Below are 12,500 nucleotides of genomic sequence, written 5' to 3'. Positions count from 1 at the left end.
AGCCGTTGCTGCGTCGTGTTTGCGTTCACTTGGCTTCTCCCTTCCTTGTTCTCACACCGCTCTTCTTCTGGTTTTTGTTCCTTGCTGCAGATCACCAATCGTCTGTCTCCTCCTTTCGGTGCTGTCCGCCGCCTCTATGCGTGAGTGCAGTTCCCTCCCCACAATGGTGTGCCTTACTTGCATTGCCGTGTTGCTTGTGACCTTTCCCGTCCTCACCACCCCCTTTCATGACTTGTGCTGTGGTATGTGATGTTGTTTGGTCCAGCATCGATGGCACCGTCATCAAGGAGCCGTCACAACTCAAGACAGGTGTGAACAAGTCGGTCTTTGTTAGGGTCGTGATGTTGTATGTTCGACTGCCCGCAATGCCCCAATGTCACCGCACACACACACACACACACATCAGGCGAGTACTACGTTGCTGCGGGAAAACAGGCCTTCAAGGCTGTGCCGTACAAGCTCCCTGCCGGCCATGCACGCCCTGGTGCCAAGGCCACCCCAACCAAGGTGGGCACCTCCATTCATACCCTGCCCCCCCCCCTCTGTCTGTCTCTGTGTGTCTCTCTGTCTGGCTCTGTCTGTCTGTCTGTCTGTCTGTCTGTCTGTCTCTCTCCCTCTCTCTCTCTCTCTCTCTCCTCCTCTCTCTATCTCTGTCTCTCTCCTCCTCTCTCTCTCTCTCTCCCTCTCTCTCCCTCCCTCTCGCTCGCTCTGCCTGTCCGTCTGTCTGTCCACACGCAGGGGCCCTCGTTTGTTTGCACAGCGCCTTCTGACCATGTGTGCAATCGTGTCTGTGCGAACAAATTGTGCCCACATTTGACATGCGTCCACATTTGTTTGACAGTCGCGGACCAAAGGCGTTTCCGCGGGCAGCAAAGTGATTCTGTACGTCACAAACGAATGCAGACACACAGACACACCCACCGCCGTCCTCTGTCTGATCACGTGCTGTGCGCGCATCCCAACAGCGCTATCTTTGAGCTCTCTCTCTCTCTCTCTCTCTCTCTCTCTCTCTCTCTCTCTCTCTCTCTCTCTCTCCCTTCGATACTCTCACAATCACACAATCACACACACGCACTGTGTAGGGTTGCGCGTAACGGTGAGTCGCATGCGCCGACGCGCGTGCCGATTCCGCAGCGCGGCCGCCCCTCGATTGACGACGTATGGTTGCATCGTGTCTCGGAATGATGGTGCAAGACTTGGGATGGGGAAAGGGGGGGGAGGAGGGTGGTGCGAATTGTCCTGTTATGTTGTGTTGTGGTGGGGGTTGGGGTTGTCCATGCTGTCAGTCCCCGACTTGCCACTCACGCCCACCCCTTTTGCACCACCAGGTTGTAGAGCTCGTGAACCAGCGCCTGGTCCTTCCGTCCGGCAAGCGCGTCAGCAAGGTACGTAGCACACGCACTGACTGACACGATGTGCACGCCTCTTTTGTTCGATCTCATTCGTGCTGACCACAACGTTAGTTTTTGTTGTCCGCCATCCATTCCAACTCACACACACACACACTCACACACACACACAAACACACACACAAACACACACACAAACACACACACATGCCCATATGTACTCCCCACGTCCCCAGCTGTACACTGCAGAGGGCAAGCCTGTTTCGAGCCCAAGCCAGCTGGAGGACCAGTGCCTGTATGTCGCGTGCGGCGTGCGAGAGAAGTTCACCCCGCTCTCCTACGACCTGTGGAAGTCTGTGTCTGGCCACAAGGCCGGCGTGAGCCCCGTGAAGCCTGTGAAGACAAAGGGGGTGGGCAAGATCACCACGTCCAAGTTCAACCAGCTTGAGACGCACTTCAAGAACCTGGTGAAGGACAAGCGGCAGATGGACAGTCTGTGGCGCGCCCTCGACTTCAACAACAACGGCATCGTCTCCCTCGCCGAGATTGACAAGCTCGTGGTGCGTCAGCGTCTGTTCAGAGCGCTCGCGCGTGTCTCTTGTTCTTGCTTTGGGGTTTGCTTTCCCGTTTTGTTGCATTATCTCGCTGCTGTCGCTGTGCTGCTATCACACACACACACACACAAGCACACACCCAAGCACACACACACACACGCACAAGCACACACACACGCACAAGCACACACACACAAGCACACACACACACACACGCCATCACCGCCAACATTCAGCCCACGTGTCACTCATGTCACTCATGTCACTCATTCAATACATCCCCCCTCCCCCACTCCCTGTTCATCTGTCTCTCCACGCACATGTCAGGTCGAGCGGTACCCGCTCCTTGACCACAAGCCCGCTCTGATGCGCGCGTACAAGCAGACGACGCTGAAGGACGGCGACGGCGACGCGTGGGTGGAGCGCCGGGAGTTTCCCGCCCTCATCCGAAACATCTTCTACTTCAACAAGCTCTTCCACGTGTTTGACGTGATTGACAGGGACGACGACAGGCGCGTGGACCTGGGCGAGTTTTTGAAAAGCGCGGAGCACCTTGGCCTGTCGCTCTCCCGGCAGCAGCTGGAGCAGGAGTTTGCCCTCATGGACAAGAACGGCGGCGGCCTGGTCCTCTTCGACGAGATGTGCTCTTGGGTGGCACGCAACTCGTGCCCCGTGGACGGCGAAGTGGTGACTTCCGCCACCTCGGCCTCGAAGACAATGGAGACACACGCATCGTCCTCGTCGTCGAAGCAGCCGAAGAAGCTGGACAGGAAGGCGGACATTGACACGCGCGAGTTTGATGCGCTGGAGGCGGAGATGAAGGCGCTGATGGCTGATCCGCAGCAGCTCAAGGCCGCATGGCGCTCCTGCGACTACAACGGCAACGGCATCTGCTCCCTTGCCGAGATCGACAAATGGGTGGTACGCACACTCGTCCTGGTTCTCTTGCGGTTTCTTGCTCTTGTAGCTCTTGCTGCTCTCGCTGCTGCTGGTGTGGTTGGAAGTTGTGTTGGTGTGCTGGTTTTACAGAAGGTTTTATTGCAGCCGCAACCCATCCCTAACCACCCATTCCTCATCCTCCAATCTTCCTTCACCACCACCACCACCACGTCACCACCACCCCTCTGCCTTCTTCCATCTTCCCTGCCAACCTGCGCAACAGGTGGAACAGTACCCGCTGCTCAACTCAAAGCCCGCTCTGATGCGCGCGTACAAGCAGACGACGCTGAAGGACGGCGACGGCGACGCGTGGGTGGAGCGCCGGGAGTTTCCCGCCCTCATCCGAAACATCTTCTACTTCAACAAGCTCTTCCACGTGTTTGAGGACATTGACAGGGACGACGACAGGCGCCTCGACTTTGACGAGTTCAAGCGCGGCCTGGGCGAGATTGGCCTGAGCATCCCCACCTCCGAGGCGCGTGCAGAATTTGACCTCATGGACATGAACGATGGGGGCATTGTCCTGTTTGACGAGTTCTGCGCATATGTGGCGCGAAAGGCCATCCCCGTGGACGGCGAGGTGCTGACAGAGTACACGCGCGCAAGCAAGAACGTGGGCACAAGCAGCGGCACCAGCGCAGGCAGAAAGGACGAGAAGATGCAGAAGCAGATCAACACGGACGCCATGCTGGCCAAGTTTGATGCTGTGGAGGAGCGGTTCAAGAAACTGCTGTCCACACCCGCCGCTGTCAAGAAGGTCTGGCGTCGCATCGACTACAACGGCAACGGCATCGTCTCCCTCGCCGAGATTGACAAATGGGCGGTGCGTACGTACTGTGCACTTGTCTGCGTTTGTTGTGTTCATATGTGTGCTTGTTGTGTGTGTGCATGTTGTGTGCGTGCGTGTGTGCGCGTGTTTGTGGTTGCGTGTACTTGTCTGCGTTTGTTGTGTTCGTGTGTGTGTGTGTGTTTGTGGTTACGTGCTTGTTGTGTGCATGTTGTGTGTGTGTGTGTGTGTTGTGTGTGTGTGTGTGTGCGTGCGTGTGTGTGATTTCTTTGGGTTCATTTGGCATGTTCACCTTGTGCCCCTCCCCGCTTTGTTGCTTCCCCCCCCCCCTATCTCTCTCTTCGTCTCTCACGCTGTCGACCCCCGCCTTCCCCCCCCCTACCGCCCTGGATGTGATAGGTTGAGAACTACCCTGTGCTGAACCACAAGCCCGCCATGATGCGCGCGTACAAGCACACCACCCTCAAGGACGGCGATGGCGATGCGTGGGTGGAGCCGGGCGAGTTCCCCGCCCTGCTGCGCAACCTGCTGTACTTTGTGAAGACGTTTACGGTGTTTACGGCGATTGACCAGGGCCAGGACCGCCGCATCGACGTGCGGGAGTTTGCGCAGGGCCAGAAGGCGCTCGGCATGCACCTGAGCCCGGACGAGGTGAAGCGCGAGTTTGCGGCAATTGACACCAACGGTGGCGGGCAGGTCCTCTTTGACGAGTTTTGCCAGTGGGTGGCAACCAAGAGCCTGCCCATCGACAAGTCCCTCGCCACATTCACCCAGTGATTGTCTGCGTGTGCGTGCTTGTGTGCGTGCGTGTGTGTGTGCTGGTGTGTCATGTGTGTGTGTGTGTGTGTGTGTGTGTGTGCTGGTGTGTCATGTTGTGTTTGTTTGCGTGTTTGTGTGTTTGTTTGTATTTCATGTGTGTGTGTTTATTTCATGTGTGCGTCGGCTTCACATCAGTGAACCATGATTTGCAAATTGTGCACAGTCTCCCTGCAATTGGCAAAATCACACCAAACTGGTTGTGGATGACAAACCAGTTGTTTGTGCGAGCGACCTCACTCACGTCCACTGCAGAGTGCACCTCAACGTCAAACCACCCTCACACATCCACCAACCAATCCACCCTCTTCGTTGTCTTCATTTACATCACACTCCCCATCAGCGATAGCACATCACTTGCCCTCACTGTCCACAAGAAAGCTGGCTGCCCAACTCCCTCCATCCCTTTCTTTTTCATACACACACACACACACACACACACACACACACACAACACGACACACGACACGAACTGACGATGGGGGACGAGCCGGTGGTGCGACCGCTGTTTGGAGGGGCCATGTCGATGACTGTGCCGGCACGGTTCATGGACATCAGCATGGTGCGCCAAGTGCCAAACAACCAGGAGGTGTTTGCAGACGCCTCAACAGACCAGAGCTTCATCATCGAGATTCTCGAGCTGCCGCCGGACGCGCCAGATGCAGAGGCAGCCCGCTTCCACTTTGATGTCATTGCCAGCGAGGGCGGCGCACTGTCCACCGAGGTGGAGACTGAGACGCAGCAGAGGGTCGTCATGGGTGACAACAACGTCCAGCGAACCGTCATGTGGGGCCTGCAGCAAGTGGGCAAGCACCGCGACCGCGCAGACCGCGCCAACAGCGTGCGCGTGCATGTGGCGTGCTTCCGCGCACACAACGTCTCCGCAGACATTGTCGTGTCGTTCAACAGCCCCGTCTTCATCAGCGAACAGAGCGCCGTCGCGCCCAACGTGGATGCACAGCGCATGGCCCACTACAACGCACCGGAGCAGGCCCTCGCCGTGTTCACACAAGCCATCGACACCTTGCAAATCAACGACTGGTCCCTCTTCGGCTGAGCTGCCCTGACTCAAGCCAGCAAAGCTACCTGACTCAAGCCAAGGCGGCTCCCCGGCTACTGAATCCAACGACCACATGACAGGCATCACTTATAGCCACTTGAAGCCACTCCTCCTCCTCCTCCTAATCCTCATCCTTCGTCTTACTCTTCTTCTTGCACAAGCGCCGCTCCTGCGTTTGTCTGTGCTTTTCGCTGTTACATTGTTACTTCACATGCATTGTACTTGTTGCGCGAGAGCGCCAGCTTCTCATGGTCTTGTTCCTTTGGTGACAGTGTACTCTCTGCTTCTCCCTGCCCCCTTGACACTGTCCTCCTCCCCTCGCGACTGCCTCCCGCGTTTCCTTGCCCTCAATACCAACCTTTCACCCTCCTCTCCCTGCCTTTCTTGCTGCACTTGCTTCTTTGCTTGCTTTTCTTGATTACCCTCTTCACTTCTGTTGCTTTGCCTCTCTCCCTCTCTGTCACTCTGTCTCTGTCACTGCCGCTCTCCGTCTGTCTCTCTGTCTCTCTGCCTCTATCTCCCCCTCTCTGACTATTGTAACCAACTGTGGTGCAGCCAGCGTTCGCACGCGCCTGTGTGTATCTGCACAGATGATGTCCATTTGCTTGCCCGTGCGTGCGTGATTTTTTTTCTATTTGGCAGCATCCTTGCTTGCGGGCGTGCCCTTGTCCTCTGTCTCGCTAGCCTGCAATTCGCCTTCTTCTTCTTCTTCTTCTTCTTTGCTCGTTGTTTCTTGGTTGTGCCTTCTTGCACTTTGGTTTGCGTCACTCTTTCGCTTGCACCTTCCTCTTTGCGCCCTGTTGCCACAGCTCGTGTTATTTCGTTGGCAGGTGCGCCAAAGAGACAAATCATTGTCTTTCCCCTTGCCACATTACACTATCTGTCTCTTTCTCCGACTACATCATCTGTCTCTTCGCTCTGCAACCTTGTCTTTCACGTCCTCCTGGGCAGTGTTGTTGCTGCTTCCAACATTCTAATTCCCTGTCCATCTTTGATTGGAGTTGATGACTTGCGCTTCCACGGTGAATAAACTGCTCGACCCCATCGCTTTGCTTTGCCAAGCATGATTGTACGACTTTGTAAGTGCATGTAACACAGCATGTAACTCGCAGTGCCACATTAGCACAATCAACACAAGCTCATCGCACCACGCTACGCACACCACACAACTAGTGCAATATGCCCTCTCTACAGTGCGCGCCCATACACAACAGTGCTTTCTGTCTACAAAGCTCAGAATGAACACAAACAAACAAACAAACAAACAGACAAACAGACAAACAACAAAACAACAGGTAATAAACAAGCAAACAAGCAAACACACACACACACACACGCACAAACACACACACACACACATTCACCTCACTCAGGTTCAGGCGTCATCTGCCCAGCTGTCATCCAGCGTCTGCTTCCCATCTCCCTTGGTCGGGCTCGGGCTGTTGCACGCCTGGAACCGACGCTGTAATGCCGTGGCCAGTGCTGCCTCAAACGCACTCATGGGCCGCGTCCACCGTCGCGTGGCCTGGCGTCGCTGCAAGGGCGACATGTTGGCCAGAGCCTCCTCATCCAAGTCGCAGTCACCACTGCGGGTTGTGGATGCACTGTTTGCGCTGGTGCCGTCTGTGGTCGGTGTGCTTGCTTGCAGGCACGCGCCGCTCGTTGTCCGCACGCTGCTGCTCAGCGACTGGCGGTTGAACCGCTTAATCTCAGACAGAAGCATGCTCTGTGTGTCAGCAGGCCCCGTGCGAGGCGTCACGCTCTTCAGTCGTGCGCTGTCAAAGGACGATAGCTCCGAGAGCAGGGAGCCACGCGGTGTCGACGCGCTCTCAAGCACTGCACCAGCCCCACCACAGCGCTGTCGCAGGCTTTCCTTCGCTCTGCTGGGCTGCGCTGCCGGAAGCGTTGCTGGGCACGCGGGGGCTGGCGGTGGTGGCGGCGGTGGCGGTGGTGGTGGAGGAGGAGGTGGTGATGGCAAGTCAGCCGCATCAATGTCATCGTGATCTGCGTTCCTTGGCTCTGCAGAGCCGCTTTGATGGTGGTGATCCTGATGTTTGCCCTTGCCCTTGTTCTTCCTCTTCTTGCGTCGCTTCTTGTTCTTCTTTCTTTTCTCCTCAGCGCATCCATTTTGCACACCGCCATCGTTTTTGTTGGTGCGACTGCCCTGGCCCTTATCCTCGCCATTGGCTGTCCTGCCACCCTGACCGGTGCACTCTTCCTTTTGCTGTCGCCTCTTCTTCTGCTTCTTCGTGATCTTCGTTTTCATCGTCTTCTCTCCCGCTGCTTTCGTGCCTGCTGCATGCTGTGCATCCTCCGCAACACCATCGCCACTACCAGTATCACTTACACCCAAGGTGTCGTCGTCACAGCCAACAGCAACATACGCCAGCGGCGGCGGTGGCAGCGGCAAGTCCCCATCTTCGCACTTGCTGTCTGCAACCATGCACTTCATTTGTTCTGGCAGCGGCAGCAGTGGTGGTGGCGGTGGCGGTGGCGGTGGCGGTGGCAATGGTGCATCAAAATCAGATGATGTTGCCGATGCGGCTGGTGCCGTGCATGCTCTCTCCCGCATTCCTGTTGCAGCTGCCACTGCGGTCGCTGCTGCTGGCTTTGACGCGTGCGACTGGTCTTGCGCATAGGCGTTTGTGGCTGTATCGGCAGCGCAGGCGGCTTCAGTGTCGCTTGCTGTTGACGCGTGTCCTCCTCTCCGTTGAAGAGACAGCTTGAGCTCGCCCAGCATCACAGCAGCCTTTGTCACCGTTTCTCGCGGTACATGCCTCGTGCCTGCATGCACCACGTTCTCCAAGTCCTCATCTTCTCCAGTTTCCTCGCTGCCGTTGCGCGTGCTGCCATCGCCATGGTGTGCATCACGTGGCAGTGAAGTTGATGGTGGCGGCGGTGGTGGCGGTGGTGGTGGTGGAAGAGGCAGGTCCCAGCCAGCCGCGTTGTTGTTGTTGACGTTGGCATTGCTGCTCTGTTCCACATCCACAACAGAAAACCCAAACTCAACATCATCCCCAAGCCGCACGCTGTTTGCATTCCGCTCTGCTGCTGCTGTTGTCGTGGCAGTGACTGCAGAAGAGCCTGTTGTTGCTGCTCTCGCTGCGTGTGGCGGCGGTGTTGGTGGCGGCGGAAGGGGACCAAAGGAGTCATTCAGCACATGCGAGGGTGGATTTGCCGGGGCACAGCCCACGCGATGGTTCACACCCAGCATGCCTGGCGGAGGAGGCGGCAGCGATGACAGCTCGTCTTCGACACTCCCATCGCCTCTGATATCGTCATCATCATCATCATCACCAGCACCTCGTCCATCATCATCCTTGTTGTGCTGCTGAATCATGGGGCCAGCACCTTTTGTAGACGCTGTCCGTCGTCTCGTTGTTGTTGCCAACGACCGAGTGGAGCTACCCGCAATCGTGACGGCGCTCGTGGCAGCCCGTGTTGGTGGAGCAACAGGCGCCTTCTTCTTCTTGTTCTGTCGGCGGTGCGATTGCTGCTGGTGCTGCTGGTGCTTTGACTGCTGTTGTAGTTGCAATTGCTGCTGGTGCTGCTGGTGCGGTTGCTGTTGGCGGTGTTGGTGGTGATCTAGTGCGCCTGCGCTCACATCAACGCCACCCTCTGCACTGCCGCTGGTGTGCAGACTTGCCGTTGATGCTGGCCCAGCACGTGGGATCTGCAGTGGGTGCCGAGGGAATTTTGGTGGACGAACAGTCCTCGTTTCCTCGTCCGCTGCTCTGCCATCACCAGCGCTCCTGCTGTTCTTGTGCGTGTGCCTCTGGCTCTCCGTGACGGGACTCGCGGCATTGTTCCCCTCATTGCCTGCACGTGTGCCGCTGGCCTTGCTCGCACAAGCTGCTGCGTGGACACCCTTGTCGTTGCTCATGCCACGCTTGAGCTCTTCCACCATGGCAGCTTGCAGTGGCGGGGGCGGAAGTGGCGCCGGGTGAATTGGCGGTGGTGGCGGCCGTGCTGTTACTGATGTTTCCGTTGCTGCTGGTGATGCGGTTGATGCTCTTTGTTGACAGCTAGCGCTCGCATCAACATGCGGACGACGAGAACGTGTGGGCTTTGGTTGCGCGGGTGAGAAGAACGAGCCATTCATGTCAACCATGGACTGGTCCGCTTCTGTATCGCTCGCCGTGTCATCATCACTCTCAGAAGCATCACGCGTGTAAGTCCACCGTCGCCAGCCACTCTCTTCTTGCTGGTGGTGGTGACGTTGTTGGTGATGGCAATGTTGTCTGTGCGCGGTCATTCGTTCGCCCATGGCGTCGTAGTTGCAGAGGTGTCGCTGTACACCCGTGCGCTCATGTTGGTGCGACTGCTGCTCACCGGCAAGTTCAGTGTCATGCTGCCTGCTCCTTCTCCTCCTGCGTCGTCGGCGCGTCTCTGCCGCGTGGCGTGGCGACAGCACAAACGCTGGAGATCGGCGGCCACGGCCACGTCCGTGGTGGTGATGGTGGTGGTGTCTGGGCGACACAACAAACGCCGGATCAAACATGTCGTCCTCAATATCATCCATCATATCGCAGCTCTCACTTCGGCCATTATTGTGCTGTTTGCGTTGCTGTGGCAGCTGTTCCGCACGTTCATGGCTGTAGTTGTGGTTGCGGCTGCGGTTGTATCGGCGGCTGATGTGTTTCCGTGCATCATCGTCCACGCCACCAACACCACCATCGTTGCAGAGGCTGTCTTCGCTGTAGGCGGACTCGCTTGGGGCTGGCAGCGTCAGCATTGAAGACAACATCTGCGCGCGCGATTTGTTCAGTGTGTCGTACTTGTTGTGCTGTGTGTTTGTTTGCCGCTGCGTGTACTGTGCACGGCCAACTTGGCGAGCAGCCACTGCAGCAATGCCGTTATCTTCATCGTGGTGGAGTTGGCCACAGGACGCAAGCGAAGCGTGAAGCGTGGTATGGTGGCGGTCGCCGTGTCGCTGCTGCTGCTGCTGCTGCTGCTGCTGATGCTGCTTCTGCTGCTGCTGCTGAATCATGCGTCGTCGACGTTGCTGCTGTTGCAAGTGGTGGGTGTAGCCGACACTGGCCCGAGCCGGTGATGGGGACAGCCACGCAGACTGCCGCCTGCTGCGGAAAGCGCGTGGTGGTGGAGATGTTGTCATGTCATGGGCGTCTGCGTCGGCCCAGGCCTCGCCATCAGTGCTGCCATGGAAAGTAACGCCACTGTCACCGTCTTGTCTGTCAGCATGCGTCCGCGGTGATGTCATGTAGCGAAGGTGCCACGCAGCCCCTGTACGCTTGCTCCACTGTGCCTGCCGTGGCGGCGACGTGATGACCACACGTCCTCCCAAACCGCTGTTGCCACCGCTGTAAGCATTGGAGCCAACACTGCGTGCTCCGCCAGCACCATAGTTGCTGCTGCTGCTGCTGCTGCTGCTGTTGTTGTTGTTGTTGGTACTGTTGGGGGTGGTGTAGCTGTTGTTAGCATAGCTCCAATTGCTACCCATGGCTGCCTCACTACGGGTGTAACTGGCTGGATGTGCAGAAACGGTTGCGCGCTTGCGTCGCCACAAGTGAGTCACGCGGGGTCGCCGCATGCGTGCTTTGGCACGCCCACCACGCCCACCATGTACGTGGATGTCCGTTGATGTATCGTGGGCAGCGTCGTCATTGCTCACACTGCTCCTGTCACCACGATACCCATCGTCAAGGTGCGGTGACTGCTGGCGTGCGCGGGAGCGTCCAATTGAGGCTGAGGAGAGAGACGGGCGCAGGCGGTGTAGCAGCCGCCACGCTGATGATGATGATGACGATGATGATGATGATGTTGTTGTTGTTGATGATGATGATGATGATGATGATGATGATGGTTGCTGGTGCTGGTGTTGGTGCTGCTGGTGCTGCTCATGACCGCGTTCCTGTTGTTGTTGTTGTTGTTGTTGTTGTTGTCGTCGTCGTCGTTGTTGTTGTTGATGCTGACGGATGCGCACGCTGTGATGGCTGGATGTTGTGAAATGAAATGGAGGTGACATGGTGTCATCGAGGGACGATGGAGAGGCTGAAACATCTGCCAGTACTCCCTGCGAAGAATAACCGCCGCCACCGTTGCTGCTGGCAACGGAATACACACTTGGTGATTCTGCTGCACCACACATGTCGTCCAAGTGTTGACGCTGCTGGTGCTGGTGCTTGGCGGTCGACTGCACGTCCGTCTGCAACACCATGCGAAGAAACGGCGAGCTTCTCATCACCTCCACCGCTGCTGCGTGGGGCAGGTTGCTGAACGTGACGCCGTTGACGCTGATGATGCGTGCTCCGGCCCTGAGACCGGCTTGGTCCGCCACACTGTCCTTGTCGACACTGCCAATGGTGATGGGGGTGTTGTCTTCGGACCCGCCAAGCAGCTCAAAGCCAAGCGCGCCCTGCTCCTCTGGAAGACGAAAGGCGATGGTTTGCTCCACCGCAAACGGCGCAGGCGGTGAAATTGTCGGTGCTGATGGTGACGAGGTTGACGGTGTGTGCACATGCTTCTTGCTGCTGGCAGTGCTGGTGGTGTTATGGAGTGGTGCACAAGCTGGTGCTGTCTGTGAGGGTGGGGTCGAGACGTGTTGTGCCTGGGACAGTCGCTGCTTTCGTAAGGGTGGTTGTTGTGGCTGCTGCTGTGGTTGTTGTGACTGTTGTGGCTGCTGGTTCTTTGGCTGCAGTGGCTGCCGGCGATCCTTGCGCTGCTTCTGCTGGTGGTGTTGTTGTTGTTGCTGTGCCGACAACAGGTCGGAGGTGAACGCCTGCGACACCACCATGAGGCGCACTGTCTTGTCCGCTGTCTTGCGCAGGAGGGCGGTGGCGTGATCGTAACCCGGGGACTGCAGTCGACAGCGGTTCACAGCCACCACAAGATCCCCCTCTCGCACACCGGCGCGTGATGCTGGCGAGTCCTCTTCAACCGTTCGCACAACTGCGCAGCCGCGCACGTCACGCAGCACAAACCCGAGCCGCCCCGTCTTCTTCTTTCGCGTGATGGCGGTTTCGAAGCAAGCACAC

At 57.5% G+C, this 12,500-nt stretch overlaps 3 protein-coding genes across 4 annotated transcripts in view; 2 read left to right on the top strand and 1 right to left on the bottom strand.

Moving 5' to 3' along the window:
- Positions 1–227: 227 nt before the first annotated feature.
- Positions 228–4,406, top strand: PTSG_03268 (the record flags this gene model as incomplete). 2 transcript variants are annotated; one of them, XM_004995791.1, is made up of 9 exons in its annotated part: positions 228–309; positions 407–507; positions 842–882; positions 1,083–1,158; positions 1,329–1,385; positions 1,586–1,909; positions 2,231–2,415; positions 3,251–3,665; positions 4,029–4,406. In XM_004995791.1, the coding sequence occupies 9 exons, from the start codon at positions 228–230 to the stop codon at positions 4,404–4,406; spliced, it is 1,659 nt and encodes a 552-aa protein (XP_004995848.1). The 2 variants fall into 2 exon arrangements, with proteins under 2 accessions (XP_004995848.1, XP_004995849.1); XM_004995792.1 differs by having other exon boundaries at positions 2,231–2,824; positions 3,066–3,665.
- Positions 4,407–4,872: 466 nt separating this feature from the next.
- Positions 4,873–6,549, top strand: PTSG_03267 (uncharacterized protein). The gene has a single exon (XM_004995790.1). It carries the CDS (start codon positions 4,924–4,926, stop codon positions 5,500–5,502), a length of 579 nt encoding a protein of 192 aa, XP_004995847.1. The 5' UTR covers positions 4,873–4,923; the 3' UTR covers positions 5,503–6,549.
- A 97-nt stretch (positions 6,550–6,646) lies between these two features.
- The window catches only part of PTSG_03266 (uncharacterized protein), a 6,862-nt gene continuing 1,008 nt past the window's right edge, over positions 6,647–12,500 (bottom strand). The window contains exon 3 of the mRNA XM_004995789.1: positions 6,647–12,500. This exon is cut by the window's right edge and continues 20 nt beyond it. Coding sequence (XP_004995846.1) covers positions 6,881–12,500 — 5,620 coding nt within the window. The 3' untranslated portion in view covers positions 6,647–6,880.

The sequence above is a fragment of the Salpingoeca rosetta genome (assembly GCF_000188695.1).
Source record: "Salpingoeca rosetta unplaced genomic scaffold supercont1.7, whole genome shotgun sequence".
NCBI classification, from domain to species: Eukaryota; class Choanoflagellata; order Craspedida; family Salpingoecidae; genus Salpingoeca; species Salpingoeca rosetta.
This window is presented reverse-complemented; position numbering and strand designations above follow the sequence as displayed.